This window comes from Arvicola amphibius, chromosome 9 (assembly GCF_903992535.2).
Source record: "Arvicola amphibius chromosome 9, mArvAmp1.2, whole genome shotgun sequence".
NCBI lineage: Eukaryota > Metazoa > Chordata > Mammalia > Rodentia > Cricetidae > Arvicola > Arvicola amphibius.
Window position 1 is genome coordinate 109,259,631 of NC_052055.2, and position 16,453 is coordinate 109,276,083.

General features: G+C 43.4%; 1 protein-coding gene across 1 annotated transcript in view; it reads right to left on the reverse strand.

Moving 5' to 3' along the window:
* Window positions 1–16,453, reverse strand: part of Arid5b (AT-rich interaction domain 5B) — a 175,670-nt gene that overhangs the window by 139,075 nt on the left and 20,142 nt on the right. Inside the window, 1 exon segment of the mRNA XM_038342229.1 lies at window positions 4,018–4,243. Within this exon segment, the coding sequence (XP_038198157.1) occupies window positions 4,018–4,243 (226 nt within the window).

A 16,453-nucleotide genomic window follows, 5' to 3' on the forward strand; every position in this document is an offset into this window, starting at 1 on the left:
AGAGAGAGAGAGAGAGAGAGAGAGAGAGAGACAGAGACACACACACAGAGACAGAGAGATATACAGAGACAGACAGACAGACAGACACACACACAGCCAGAGAGAGAGAGAGAGAGAGAGAGAGAGAGAGAGAGAGAGAGAGAGAGAGAGAGAGAGAGAACACTGAGGTAGAAAGAAAGGCCAGCAAACCTTTTGATGTGACAGGCAGAGAAAGGAAGAGGCTGAGGAGAAAGTCACCAGTTCAGGGCTTGTGTATGACCAACAACACCCCCTGCGTTCCTGTTCTAAAAGTACCCAGTTAAAATCCCAACAATGTGGACTCACAAGACTCACAAATTTCAGATCCGAGAGATAATGGAAACTCGTTACATTAAGAACGTTTGTGTTTCTCTTTGCACATTATTACAACACAGCGTGCATTCCAATTACGAAAGCTAGTTGTCTCGAATTCCCCACAGTTCATACCAGCCCAGTAGAATTTCAAGGCCCTAAATCCTGTCCTTAAAGGGGTACTTTACACTTACAAAAATAAAAGGTATGCTGCCTTTCTTGTCCCCCAAGGGTCTGTCAATCAAGCTTCCTGTTGAAGCTTCTCTTCCCAAGCAATAATCTCAGACATGAGTCCCCCAAATATCTCTCTCTCTCTCTCTTTCTCTCTCTCTCTCTCTCACACACACACACACACACACACACACCAAATCATCTAGGAGTCCAGATGATTCTAGGGCAGCCAGACAACCATTAACCAGGTTCTCCTTGGAAAATATAAAAAGCAATTCAATTCCAAAGTCACTAAGTCTACATTTTCAAGACCAAATCCCCAGCAAGTGCTTTGAATAGTTAGACAAACTCATTTCTTCTGGAATCAGCTGAGAATTGAGGGGCTGGTGAAGGGGCAGATGACATGGATTACATAGATTATAGACTTTCGTTGTTGTTTTTAGAATCCAAGATTCTCAAACTTTCTTCAGACAGAGTTAAGAAATTGGGCTTTGTGCCAGACTTTGTTGACTTCCCATGGGAGCCCCTTATCCACTGGGAGGAGTGGATGGGAGGTGGGCTGGGGGAAGGGTGGGGAGGCAGGAGGACGGGTGGGGAGGAGAACTGTGGATGGAATATAAAATGAATTTTAAATAAATAAATTAAAATTAAAGATAAAAAAAGAAATTGAGCTTTGTTTTGTGCTCATTAAGAAACTCTCCCTTTGAAACACAAAACAACTGTCCTATAAATATTCGTGTTTACATGTGTGACATCAAGCTTAACCATCTATGTAGCCTTTTGTGCCCCATGGGTTTCCTGTTTAATGTTTTATTAGTAACACTATATTCCATAACTCAGAGGAAGAAAAAAAAAAGAGCCAAACAAAGAAAGGGTTTGATGTTAAGGCAAAAAACAAAAAAAAAAAAAAAAAAAAAAAAAAACCAAGAAGATGGAGATAGAGTTGTGACCACACGTTCAGATGGTAGCCAACCCAGCAGCTTCATTATTAGCCAGCATTCTCCCACGTCATGAAAAGTAGTCAGGCAGTGTTGATTAAAAAAAAAAAAAAACTGGGGCTGTTAGCAGCAGATATGCGAAGACGATTTTACGAACTCCGTGGCTCAGAAGAAAGAACACTAGCTTAATCATGTCTCTCTAATTGCGCGCATGACCATTCGGCTGTGTGTCTAAACTGTTGCCACCCGGCATCTATCAAAAAGCTGCCAGGGGAACGGTTGATATTAAACTACAGCACGGTCTTCATGCTATTGCTCAAACGGTGTTGCTTACCACAAACCAGAATCACATGGCAGGGAGTCAGTTCCCTGGTGCGAGTCAGTCTCTCTGTGTCAGTTAAAAGAAATCATCAAGGTTTCTTGTAAAAGTGAAGGTCTAGGTTTGTTTAAAAAAAAAAAAAAGACAAAAAAAACAAAAAAACAACAAAAAAAAAAAAAAAAAAAAAGAAACCCCATGCGAACAGGAAGTTATCACATTAAGGCATAAACCAGGGCCCTGAAGAATCAGCATTGTGCTGGAATGAAAGAAAAAGATGCCTCAGTGTGTTAAAAGTGAAGTTCCTCTTTGTGTAAAGAGGAAATAACTCGCCTAAAAGAGAGGTCAGTAGCTTTGGTCTTGAGTAACACTAGATGCAAAGCACAGGACAGTGACGGCCACTGGAGGTGCAAACAAGTCAAGACAAAACAGTGGACATCGAGCCGGGCGGTGGTGGCACACGCCTTTAATCCCTGCACTCGGGAGGCAGAGGCAGGCAGATCTCTGTGAGTTCGAGGCCAGCCTGGTCTACAAGAGCTAGTTCCAGGACAGGCTCTAGAAACTACAGGGAAACCCTGTCTCAAAAAAACAAAAACCCAAACCAAAACAGAACAAAAAACAAAAACAACAACAACAAAAAAAGAGTGGATATCGCCTCATAGTCACGGGAGGAGTGATTGCTGAGGCAGGAGAATTCCTTCACCATGGGAGACCTTCATGTCCCTGTCCTCCATAGAGGAGGACAGAAGGTTCTACTTTTAACCTATTTACCTAAGGCCTTGCAACCCAGGGCAGAGATGATGGCCAGATATGGCCAGCACACTCCAAAGCTGGAGAAAGAATTTTTCTAAAGTCCCAAATATCCTTTGTAAAAAGGAGGAAGAGGGGTGGAACACCTCAGTCGCTGGAGGAAAGGCTCAAGGACACCTACCCCAGCACTTTCTAGCTCATTCTATTGCCCCACACTAAGTAGCATCATTTTGCCTGATACTACTTCATACTTGAAATTCTGACTTGGTATTTCTAGATGTCATACTATCCACCTACAGCAAATATTTAACATCTTCGATAACTCAATATTAACCCTAATTAAGTCTCAGATATAACGTTCTCTGAGGCCACGTGCTATGTCACCCAGTACGAGGCTTTATATAAAGGACACCCTATAATACAATATAATTAATACCACAGGCTGCATTCATCCCTTCCTGCCCAGGCATTTCCCAGTTCATAGCTTCGGACCCCATTAGAGTAAATCAATTTTATCTACATTTATAATACGCCTACATATAAGTTCTAATAAAAATTATATACAATAATGTTATACAATATGTAATTTTATAAGATATACTTCTTTGTGTGCATATGTTTAGGTACATGTTGTGTTTCACTGTGCTTGTGTGTGCATGTGTCTGCCTGTGGAGGACAGACAACAGTGTCCTGTATTGTGTGTCTCAGAAACCATCCATCTTGGCTTTCTTTTTTTTCTTCTCTCTCTCTCTTCTTCTTTCTTCTTTCTTCTTTCTTTCTTTCTTTCTTTCTTTCTTTCTTTTCTTCTTATCTTTCTTTTCTTTCTTTTCTTTCTTTCTTTCTTTCTTTCTTCCTTCCTTTTTTTTGAGACAGGGTAATTCCTTGGCCTAGAACGCATCTATGTGGTTAGGCAGGGTGGCCACAGGGATCCTCCTGCCTCTGATTCTCCCAGGGCTGAGATTACACATATGCACCATTGTGCCTGGCTTTGTAATATGGGCTTGAACTCAGGTCCTCATGTTTATAAGGCAAGCATTTTTTTCCTATCTGAACCATCTCTCTAGGCCCTATTATCTAATTTATACACAATCTATAATATTTTTAAAGATTCACTTTTATTATTTCTAACTGTGTGTGTGTGTATGAGTGTGCAGGTGCACATGTGTATGACGTGTGCACATGCGTGCAGGTACCTTCAGAGGCCAGAGACATCCAATTCCCCCTGAAGCTGAAATTTCAGGGGCATGTGAGCTGCCCAGCATAGGTGCTAGAAATGGAACTGCCATAGTCTAAGAACAGTAGGGTTCTTAACCAACACTGAGCCATCTTTCCAGTTCCGTAAGATATAATTATGCTATAAATTCTTACATACTACACAGTATTCACATATATAGTTCTTATGTTATTTCACATAAATATATGGATAACAAGGTTTCTAGAATAATCTACAGTATGAGCGTAGCTCATTGCACATTCCTACACATTGAATTTAGAAGCAGGAAAGATACTTACCAAGATCAGCCTTCTCCTTAAGAACGTCTTTGAAGTTGAGTCCACTGTTGAGGGTTGACTGCCTGTACCTGAGCAGAGCCTCCTTCTGTCCATTTCTTCCAAACGCCTCTGTTTTTACCGGTGTGGCTCGGAGCCCACACCTCCACTTGGAGAAATCAGAATGCGCCCATTTGACCAGGTCTTCTAATTTTACGATCACCTTTTCGGAGACAGCGATGACTTCATCCTACAAGAAGTGGCATGAGCAGAAAATGTTACCCTGGGTTTGAGGGAAGTGATCCATTCTCAGCAGAGTCCACCTGGAAGCCACAGGGACGGTCTCACCGTCAGCAAGTGGTCTAACCTTGGACAAGCAGACAACGTGTAACGTTTAGGATGAGAAGCGTACCATGACCTCAATTCAGCTCACCCACTGGCTTTCCGGGCCTCTTTATTTAAAAAATAATTGATATGACATGTTCGCTATGAGCTCGGAGGTCTACAAAAGTAAGGCAGTAATTGCAAGAGGCATTTTAAACACCAGCCGCAGAGCCCATCTACCTATCTAACTCCTTGAGCGAAAGCTAATTTTTAGACACAATTAATAGCGAATGTAAAACGGGAGACTGGATGACTAATGGTTAGTCTCCATATAAATGGCCTAAGTAAATCTAGAATTCTTGGAACTCTGACTCACCCCCAAATTCCTATGTTTATGGTACATTTTCCCTTGGCTTATACACAAATATTGAATTTAACTTTTGTCCTAAAAATTAAATAAAACTGTGACGTAATCCCCAAAGAAATACTTCATAAATGTTATGTGCTTCCCACTGAAAGCAACTGACACATTCTCGTGTTTCTGCAAAACTTTGCAAGCTAAGAAATGAGTGGACTTTTTTTTTTTTCTCTTTTAATACATATGGCTGGGAGGGGGCAGGAGAGCGGTGAGAAAGCCTTTGAATCTAAGAAAAGTCGTTGAAGCTTCAGTTCCTCCCAAGGATCATAAATTTGAATTTTAAGCATCTCTAATTGCTTCCAGGAAACAAGTTTTCTGCCTCAGAATTAACCCAGCAAGATATTTAGTAGATATCTCTATGAAGAACAAAGAGGGGCCCCCTGGCCCAGAGATTCTCTGGAAAAGGCTTATGGATCTCCTCTGCCGGGCTCTAAATGAACTTATTTGAAGCATTTGACATTTTTAACTTGAACTGACTTTTTTTTTTTTGACTGAACCTTTCTGAAGAAGGCTTAGCCGTGAAAAACCCCTAAAGCTTACAGAAATTTTCAAAATAGTTCTGACAAAACACCAACAGGAAGACATCTCTAAGCTATTAGACAAAAAGAAATTCACGACGGAACTTGGCTAATTTTGCTCTTAAATATGACTCTCTCTTCCCTACCCTGCCTACACATGTACAAACACACTCTCACCACCCATACACAACCACACACCACATACACACCAGACATACTCCACACACCACACACACACTTAGACACAGCATACCACACACAGACATTACACACACACACACACATCATACACACCACATCTTACACATATACTTACACACATCACAACCTACTCCCTACCCCCCTACACCCCCCCCCACACACACCGCTCCAATGCAAACAAAAGGGGTTTTTATTAAAGATGATGTTTACACAGTAAGGAGCACTCAGTTTTGTTATTTTAAATGGTTTAAGGTAAGAGGTAAATTTTGCTTTTCCTTGTCCGGTTCAGGACTGCTTCTGAGAAAAAGAAGTTTCTTACAGAGAGCAGTCATAAGGGCTCTCTCAAGAATGGAAAACAAGACTAGGTAATGGGATCCTTTCTCTTATCTTGATCAAATATGAACTTCCAGTAAAGGCAGACAAAGTGGAAATTGTGTTTTACCTTCTTCTCGAGAAAATACCTCAAGACTTCATAAACTAGGGGGCACATGACAAAAATGTCATTTGCAGGATTGACTTTACCCACAATCACCACACCAACTTCTTGAAATAGATCTCTCCTCATCCTGCATTTTAATAACTGTTACATGATGATTATGAAATACTAGAATAAAAAAATCCAGGCTAGGTATTGTTTTAAAGCATATGGGAACAGCTTTCTGGGATGGGGAGAGGGAGTATGTACACCAGCCACAGCATTTAGAATATTCTGGAAAATAATTAAATAGCACAGTATATTAGCCTCCACATTAGCACAGATGGAATTTGGCAACATTTTGACCAAATAAGGCTTCCTAGAATAGACAAGTTTGGAGATGAGTGTTATTCTCAAATAGCCCTGTGATCAAACGATTATCGTTTCAATTACCAGTTGCTTCAGATCTTTTCCGAGAAATGACATGACTAGCCCTGGCTGCCTTACAGCACCCGCCGAACAAATAGTTTATTAACCAAGAGAAAATACAAGCCTTATGATGTCATTAATGAATAAACTTGTCTTTCAAGATCGTCTCTATAGATTTGACCTCAACTTTCTCTCCCTCCCTCTCTCTTTCACACCACACACACCACACACACACACACACACACACACATAGAGAGAGAGAGAGGGGGGGGGCAGAATTCATCAAACATATAAATCAAAAACCCAAGTTGGGATTAATTGTGAACACAGCCGTGTGCTTTGTGTGGATTTAGAGAGAAACTGTCTCTTCCCCATTGTTAAACGCCAGCATTTTGAAGGAAATCTGATAAGAACGGGAAACAGCATACAACCCTCTGAAACAAAGCAGGCCACATGGACATGGAAAATGTGTCAGGAAACCTTACTTTGGGCTCACAATGGCGCCTGTCACATGTTCATACTCATTATTCTGAGTCAGTGCTGACTAACTTTCTCACAGTGCCCGTCCTCGGGCAAGTCTGTGTGCCTATGAAAAGAATCCCAGTAAGCTCATGCCATGATTACACGAGCTCTCTGCAAACTGTGAATTAGTACTGAATAAATATCCCTGATTTACTCTAATACAACACAAAAGGATCACAAAGAAATACATGTCATTATTCTGTTAATGGACCCTGACTTTTCAATTAACCCAGCATTTAATCAATATTTATGTAGGGCGCGTTAAGACATTCACTATGTCCTCTCCCCCTCCAGCATTGTTTTCAACTCTTTCTGTAATTGGGATTTTATTCCTACCACTTTTACAAAACCAGTTCATCTAAGCATGAACTCTCTAAGTCAGAGGGGACGATCCGGGCCAGAAGCCACAGAACAGCCAACTCAGTGCCATGGCTGGCCCCTGCACACATTACAAATGTAGGAAAATTTACACACAAAAATCTAGACTTCAGTGTTCTCTTATACAACAAAATAAGGAAGGAGATAGAAAAAAAAAGGAACAAGTCAACCAAAACCAACAACAGAAACCACCAGAAACTGAACAACACACGCTTTCTTTTTGAACTTGAGAAATCCCCTCTAGGCTGAGTTCCATCCAGTTGTCGTCCTCTGACGTGTTCGGCCTAACCCAGACACCATCTAGTTCACTGGACACGTCTTGATTGGAGCCATCTCCCTTGTGTACCTGATGAGGGCCCTGGAGGTCAGTGACATAACTTAGTGTTGACTCACCTCAGGTGTGGACGGTGACCCAGGTTTCCTCTCTGCTGATTGCAGCCAAGGGGCCTAGGTTCAAATCCCAAGCCTGGAATTTGTTACTAGGAAACACTGAGCCACTTCTTTACTTCCTGGGCGTCAATGATTTTGACACATATTTTCTTTTAAAGGGTGATACCAGCTCCTTGCCACAGTCATTGCCAGGATTCCCAGAGGTGACACAAAGAGTTTATGGGGGTCAGTCACATGTGACTATTTCCCTACCACTGTGTCTTCCAAACTGTGACATGAAGAGACGAATTTAGATGATTCATAGAAACACACATACACACACACACACACACACACACACAAACACACAATACATTTGAAACAATGATGAAAGGGGGAAGGATCTAATGAGTATCTTACTGTGACTCACATAAGCATTGATTAAAAACTAGTTTAATTTCAAAGACAAGGTGTGTGTGGGGGGTAGGGGGGTGTATACACACATATAATTAAGCAAGGAGTAATGTGTTCCATATATTATATCACATAATTCCTTGCTTAATTATTTTGTGATTATTTTAATTACTGGAAATTGATATTTTTTTCCTAACTGTGTGAAACATAGAAAGTTTCTTCTTTAAATAAATTTAACTTCTGAAAAAAGGATCAACTTGAGCAGAGTCATGACGCAAACTCAGGGGTCAAGCGGACATGGGAAAGAAAATGACTAAAAATATGGGGTCGCGCATTATAGCTGAGATTCTCAACGGACAGCCCAGGAGCCCCTGGGAATCCCTGGCCACTTCAGGGGATCCACAGCGTCCAATCTAAAATCACCACCATCACATGAGTTGTTGGCTTTTTTTTTCCTCTCTCGCTCGCTCTCCTTCATGAGCGTCGAGGGGTTTCCCTGAGCCTGTAGCACATGGCAGGTGTCCCAAGAGACTGATTGCAGAAGCAGGTACGAGATCTAGCAGGAAGCAGCTAGATGGTAAAGAGATGAACGCCAAGTGCAAGGCCGTGTACTGTTCTCATTAAACCTTTAGTTTTCGAGACAACATTACATCATATCTAAGTGCCACAAAAATGCTACAGGGTCACAAACTTCTTCACAGACTCTTAGAGCCACCGTCATTGTCATCAACAGACGAGAAATACTCTCACCTCAGACAGCCCCCTCCTCTTTCATGGCCACTACAATTTATCTCACCAACTTCTGGTAGCTACTATATTAAGCGTCATACACATTGATCCATGCCCTATAACGCCTTGTGAGCCACCCATGTCGTTACTCGAAAGGACAGCTTGAATTTCTGGTGAATACCGTCCACTGGGTGGATGACCACAAAGTCTGGTTCAACTGTTCAAAGATGGAGGGGCATCGGGGATGTTCCGATTTGGAAAATGTACAAACAGAACTGCTATCCTTTTCCATGCCCAGGTCTTCATGCAAACAACACATCTTCTCAATTCTCTTATCTATCGATGGATCTTTCTCTTTCTTTCTTTCTTTCTTTCTTTCTTTCTTTCTTTCTTTCTTTCTTTCTTTCTTTCTTTCTTTCTTCTTTCTTCTTTCTTTCTTCTTCTTTCGTTCCCGTTCCTTCCTTCCTGCCTTGCCTTCCTTCCTTCCTTCCTTCTTCCTTCTTCTTTCTTTCTTTCTATCTAGCTATCTAGTGTTTGGAGCAAACCGCCCCGGTATTTTTCGGAGATGGCTCTACCTTGTTGCTTGTCCACAGTAGTTACTCCTCCTTGCCATCACCGGTTACTGGCACTGCTAATTAACCTTACGCACAGCGGTTTTCCACATCTTGTCGGTTTCCCGTTCCATTTCCTCCCATGAGTAATGATGCCAAAATATTAGTTTTCAGGTGCTAGTTTGGTATCGGTTTTTTTTTTTTTTTTTTTTTTTTTTTTTTTTTTTTGGTTTTTCGAGACAGGGTTTCGCTGCAGCCTTAGGGCCTGTCCTGGAGCTAGCTCTTGTAGACCAGGCTGGTCTCGAACTCACAGAGATCCGCCTGCCTCTGCCTCCCGAGTGCTGGGATTAAAGGCGTGTGCCACCACCGCCCGGCTCGGTATTTTATTTAAATTTGGCTAAATATATATGTAAATTCTTTATGCAGTCTTTAAAATATGGTTGTGCTCTTATTCTTGAGCTTTGAGTGGTTTTATAACTGACAAATGACTGGACCCAAGTCGTTTGTCAGATTTGTTGATTGGAATTACATTCTCTCAGGGGCAGTTGGATGGCTTGGCAGTTACAAAGAGGGCTTGATGCTCTTTCAGGGTACTGAGCCTAGGTCCAAGCACCCACATCAGGCACCTCACCAACACTTGGAAGTCCAGCTCCCAGGACTCCATACCTCTGCTGGCCTCTGTGGGGACCTTCCCACGCATGTGTAAATACTTGTACGTAGACACATAGGTGCACACACATGCGCGAGCATGCACACACACACAAATAAAGAATAACAAAATCAAGCTGGAGAGTGGTGGCGCACACCTTTAATTGCAACGCTTGGGAGGCAGGGGCAGGCGGATCTCTGTGAGTTTGAGAGCAGCCTGGTCTGCAGAGTAAGCTCCAAGACGGGCTCCAAAGATACACAGAAACCAATCAACCAAAAAAAAAAAAATAATGTCTTATCACTGTAGCAGAGCCTTTCACTGAAGAAGTCTTAGATAAATGTGTGTTTCACTGGCTCGCTTTTTCTCTTACAGACTGTGTTTTTTTGTTTTGTTCTCTGTAAATCTCTGAAAACTTTGCCTAATCTCAGGCCACTGAGCATCAGGGTTTGTATTCAAACATTCGTACTTCCACATTCAGAGGGATGCTTCATTCCAGCTTAGGGTTAGGTGATCTGATTCCACATGACAGCCATTGTTTTCACCTGTGGGTATCATGCTACTATTTTGTAATGAATTTTATACTTTGATAATTTGTTTCGCTTTTGATACAATAAAAATCCACAGCTAGAGCTCACATAAACAGACATTAAGTGAGTTCTCCCACACTTTTACTAGAAAGGATCCCTGAGTGAAAACACAAACAAATGTTAAGGAATTCTGTATTGCTGGGAGGCAGTGGTGCACAGCCTTTAATTCCAGCTCTTGAGAGGCAGGGGGCAGGGCGGATCTCTGTGAGTTCGAGCCAGGCTGTCTACAGAGTGAGTTCCAGGACAGGCTCCAAAGTTACACAGAGAAACCCTGTCTTGGAAAACAAAACAAAACAGAAACCTTCTGTATTATAATCATTGAAGTAGAACATTTTATATTTTTTCCTTGACCTCCCTTGTAGTATTTACCCGTAAATTACCCGTGCAGCTAAAACCCTTAGCGCCATCCTTACATGGTTTTGAGATCACCTGCCACACTGTCACACATCTGTTCTGTGGCTCTAAGACCCACCCTCATTTAAGGGGGACAGATAAGGAAAATTGCTGCCCACACCCTGGCGCACATTGCCGGAGATATAGCTGCTTAGGTCAACCCGCATACCTGGTGCTGGACCTGTTCTCTGTTCTGGATCAGAACCACTGCTCTGAGCCCCCAGGCTGCTAACTGCATGGACATCTTTGAAAAGAGAGGTCTGGAAAAAAGGTGATGAGCGCGTAGATAGGACGCGGACCCCTGGAGGACAGCTGCCCTGATAGGACAGCTGCCTGATACCTGCAGGCTCCACTCTGCGGCGTTCCTGTATCCTGGTTTTTTTTTTTTTTTTTTTTTTTTTTTTTTTTTTTTTTTTTTTTTTTTGCTTCCTCATTCCATGCCCCAGGAGAAAATGGAGGAGACAATTCTTAGATGCGGTCTAGGTCCAGATTTTCCTTTTCTGTGCTTTGTTCTCCGAGGAAATCACTCTCCGTGGGTGGGGTGTCCCATGTTCGTCTCTAAGGCCTGTGACTACATTCTGAAGTTTGATCCCCAAAATTCAACCAGCTTTCCATGTATCAGCATCAGCTCGGGTTGATTATACAGCTGACTCTACTCATGTGATTAAAAACTGCCTCACCTGGCACAGAGGGGACCTGAACACATCCCAGTCCCAGCGATGGCTAACTATTCCTCATCAGGCATGCTTGCTTTCTTTCCCAGTGAGAGCCTGCAAGGCCCAGAACAGAGACACCATCTCTCTGCTTCCCCTACAGTTGGGCGCATCCATGTGGCCCACTCATGAGCGGTGGTACATAGTAGTGAACCACGAACCTTTCCGTTCTTGTCCACAGAGAGAACGAGCATGGCTTTAGACTGCACAACTGAAAAACAGATAGCAGGAGCCTGGCCTTGTCCCCCTAACAGCCATAGCCCGGGACCATCTGTAGACCTCAACGAGAGAAGAGAGAGAGAGAGAATTTGGAACCCTGATGTGTTTAATTACTGTGATGAGTCTTTGATACACACAGCTAAGCCTATGCTTTGCTTTGCTGTCTTTGCTAACAAATTCCGTGTCGAGGGAGAGGAAGGGATAGAACCCCCCTGCCTTCCTACCATGTGGCACCAAACAGCAGACCACTGTGGAGCAGAGTTACCGTCAGCTGAGCCCGAAGGGCTCTATCGTGAATGTCATAGCAAAGGGCTTGTTGGGGAGGGGGAGGGAATGAGAGCAGGACTTGTTCATCTCAATCTGCCATGGACGTCTGAGATTTCGCAATGTGCTCTGTATCCCTTAAAACATGGCAGCACTTGGGAGCACAGAACAGAGTCATATACGGCACTAAGTATGCGAACGGTGAGCCTGAAATAATGGGTTCCATAAGAATGGGTCAAGGTGCAGAGAATGAGACACGGCAGAGTGCTTAGCCTTAAATGGAATATCCTTATCACACCACCCATACCCCCAAGGCTCGGGGACCATCGCAGAAGAGAGAGTAGAAAAGATTATGGGCCAGAGGTGGGAGATAACATCAAGGAAGCTGGTTTCTGGACTCAGCAGGGCAGCTGCGCTGGATGAACTTACAGCAAGCCACTGTATAACAATAGACACAATATCTGTCCAAGCACAAGCCCCAGAAAAAGTCTCCACGGGTGGAAGTGGGGATGTGGATGTGAAATCTACTAACTAAGGAGTGGTTGGCATCTCACAGCGGTGAGGGGGGAGGGGAGTCCATTTTCTCTAATGATGGGGTATCTTGGTAGGTTGACTACGCGCCAGAGCAGGCCCCACTCCAGAAACTAGTTGAGCAATACAAACTGAGCTAGATGGGGTAGGGGGAGAAGACTCGAGGTTGAGTGGAAAGAAAAGGGAATGCGGTTAAGAGAAGGGCTGGGGAAGGGATGAGTATGTTCAAAATACCTTGTATGAAATTCTCAAAAATGAACTTTTTTTTTTAGCGAATTAGATAAAATTTACATTTTTAAAGATGAAAATGATACATTTTCGTCCAGATGGAAACTAAGAATGACTAAGACGATCATGTTAACTCCTAGAACGTTTTCTACTTGGAGAGACAGACAGACCTCTGATGTGCACTGCTGTGCACCAGTAAAGCAGAGTATGCCGCATTAGAGCCTAGCCCTGTTGGTGCTCCTGATTTACAGCCCTCCTCCAAACTGTATAGCATGAGGCACCTCCACTTCGTTCAAATGTTGTTTCAATCACCCATGTTTGTGATTTGCTCACGGGACGCTCACAGGCTAAGCACACATGCTCATGTGCCGTGTAAAAGGGGTAGCAACAAGGAAGATTCTTATTGGCCAGTGGGAAAGCGAGAAAAAGGAAGGGAGCACAGAGGACTCAGGGTGCTCCACTTGCTGGGTCGGACGACTGTCCTTAGCCAGAAGTAGACTACTTCAATCAGGATAACCCAGTGGGTGAGTGGTGACAGAGGAATCACCAGGAGCTGAGTCTGTGGGGTGGGATATAAAGGAAACACCAGGGACGACTGGTCCAGGAGCTAGGCTGGTAACCACACAGTGACACCAACCTACACTGAAGGGTCCCGGAAGGGCAGGGCTAATGGCCAGGATGGGGGCAGACGCTTCTACCACCCACTCGGAAAGACCTAGGAAGGACAAAAGAAAACACACTTGCCTCTAAACATTTCTCAGCCCAAATCCCTGGAACGGAAAGCTCTAGAACCACAGGGGTTCAGGGGCTCTGTTGATGAAGTCCACATAGGCGGATGGAGAGAAGAAATGAACAGCCCAGACATGGAGGGACCACACAAACATACTCTCCATTAAAGTCCTTATCTTTCCTTTGAGTCAATACCATCCTCTCTGGCATGAGGGTAGCAATAGTTGGTAGCTATTATTTCTTAATGTCCTTATGAAGCAAAAATAAAAAGCTATCATCTCTAAGCTGGTGCCCCCACTGGGAATCACTGCTATTATTACCCGAAACGTAAGGCTAAACCTTTCTTTGGCATCAGAAACTGGTGCTGGATTGCATGATTCTGTCTTCTTCAGCAAAAGTTCAGATTGTGAACATTTTCTAGTGTCACATCTGTACCCTTGCTGAACTATTTTGTCCTTCTCAAAGAGCCAAGTGCTGTGTTAGACATAGGAGCACAGGCATAATTAAAAATATATTTTCATTAAACAATTAAAAATGTTGGGGGAGAGAGAGAGAACAAGCATGGCATAGAAGTCAGAGGACAACTTGTGAAAATTTATTCATTCCTTCCACCTTGTGGCTTTTGAACTAGAACCCTGTTGTCAGGCTTGGAGGTTAAGTGCCTTTATTTATCCACAGAGTCATCTTGCTGTCCCTTTTAAAACTTTTTATTACATTTATTTAGTGTGTGTGTGTGTGTGTGCGTGTGTGTGTGTGTGTGTGTGTGTTGATATGTGGAGGTCAGAGGACAACTTGTGGGGGTCAGGTCTCTTCTCCTAGCATGTGGGCTCTGAGGACTGAACTCAGCTGGCTTTGCTCCTCCCGTCTGCCATTTTCCTGGGATGGGTGTGGTTTAGAAAACCTGAACACCAAAGCGACTCTCGTCTTCATGGTGACTCTGCCTCCAAACGGAGGCAGACATTGCCACTCACGTTCCAGTTAAAAATATGGAGAATTTCCTCTACGGTCAGTGATGAAAGCTTTTAACCTGTGCTAGGGTTCATCTTGAGTCCTGAGCTTCATGAAAGAGATTCGCCGTGGAGCAGGAAGGCTCCTTGGCCATTGAGTTCCAGTTTCCCAAACCAGCCCTCATCTCCAGCGTTTCTGTTACCATCGACAGTCACTTGAGGGAAGCCTGTAGCCCCATGACCTATGGTACTCTGTCCTGGCTCAATTAGAAGGTTTCGTCATCCAGAACGCTGCCCTGAGGTGTCAGGTGTTGAATGGAATGTGACTGTCCTTCATGGTGAGGCCCACAGCACTTGAATAGCAAACAAGAAATTCAAAAAATATTGAATATTGTGTGTTCCTAAATATATCTTAATACTTATTCATTTAAAACCTGTTAGGCTTCAGGCTGCTCCCCTGAGCACACACACACACCCCTAAAAAAGAAAAAAAAATAAAGAAAGAAAGGAAAGAATAAAGCTCCTAGAGATTGCCTCCAATTAATTTCCAGTTCCATTTCTTCCCTCTTGTTTTCCCTCTTTAAAATTAAGTACAATTTTCACGGAGAACAGGAAATTGTATCCCAGAGTCCTAGATACGTGGAGATATCTGAGTAGAGGACTCGGCTTGGCTGTGTTTCCTTTGGTCAAATTAGTGGGCTGTTAACTCTGCAATCTGTGTTTCAACTGCTTTCAGATTGCTCTATCTAGCCCAGCACCCAAATACATAGCTCTGGCTACTGGAACAGTAGCACCACCACCCACAGAAAGATTAAATGAGCCTAGTTCAGTGTGAGTGCTCACCTGAGTTCCCTAGAAGAACATCCATCTTGTGTGTACATTTCTCTCTGTGTGGAGGCATTGCCAGCCTCCTCCTCAATTGCTTTCTGCTTGGTTTTTGAGATACAGGCTCTTACTGAACCTGGCTGCTCACTGAGTCAGCTGGATTGGTTGGCTGGTGGCCTTTGGAAATTCTCTCTCCCTCCCTCCCTCCCTCCCTCCCTCCCTCCCTCCCTCCCTCCCCCCCCCTCTCTCTCTCTCTCTTTCTCTCTCTCTATCTCTCTCTCTCCCCAGCACTGGGATTATGGGCACAGCTTTGTGGTGGGTACTGGGAATTGAACTCCGGTCCTCATGCCTGTATGGTGAAAACTTTGCCTATGTAATTGTCTTACTAGCCTTCTATAAGGACATTCTGTTGAAGCCAACCGGTAACACTTAACTCCAAAATCCAACTACCACCTCGTCCGGATATTTTACTATGTGGAATGACTCAAAATCATTACTGCAAATTATAGTTTCTAGTTTTGTGTTTTGTTTTGTCTTGATTTTAAACTCAATATATGACCCTCTCTCTAGTCATGTGTGCAGTTCAGCAGGGCCAACATTGCAAAAACTTTCAAAGGAGTGGACTGGCCATGAAGTTCCTTTGGTAGAATGCTTGCCTGGTGTACATGAAACCCTAACAGCACCTCATGTACCAGGCATGGTGGCTCACAGGTACAATCCCAGCCCTCCGGGAGTAGAGGCCAGGGGGATCAGCTGTTCAAGGTCACTTATGGTCAGACAGTAAATTTGAAGTCAGCCTGGGCTTTCTAAGACCTTACCTCAAAACAAAACATCATCTTGGAGGAAGAAAGATGAAGGAAACTTTGCCTCGATGAGATGGAGGCGGAGGTCACCTGACTTATTAAAGTCCGTGGGCTGTCCCCTGGCATGGACTCTTGCTATATTTTTATCATTAATGAGAAGGACAGAATCATTGAAAGATATATTCATTCCGAAAATGTTTCTGCAGACATCAAGGAAATCCCCCTGCTTGTGTTACCTCTGGTTAAACACACACACACACACACACAAACACACACACACACTATTTGGGCATGTTCCCTCTTG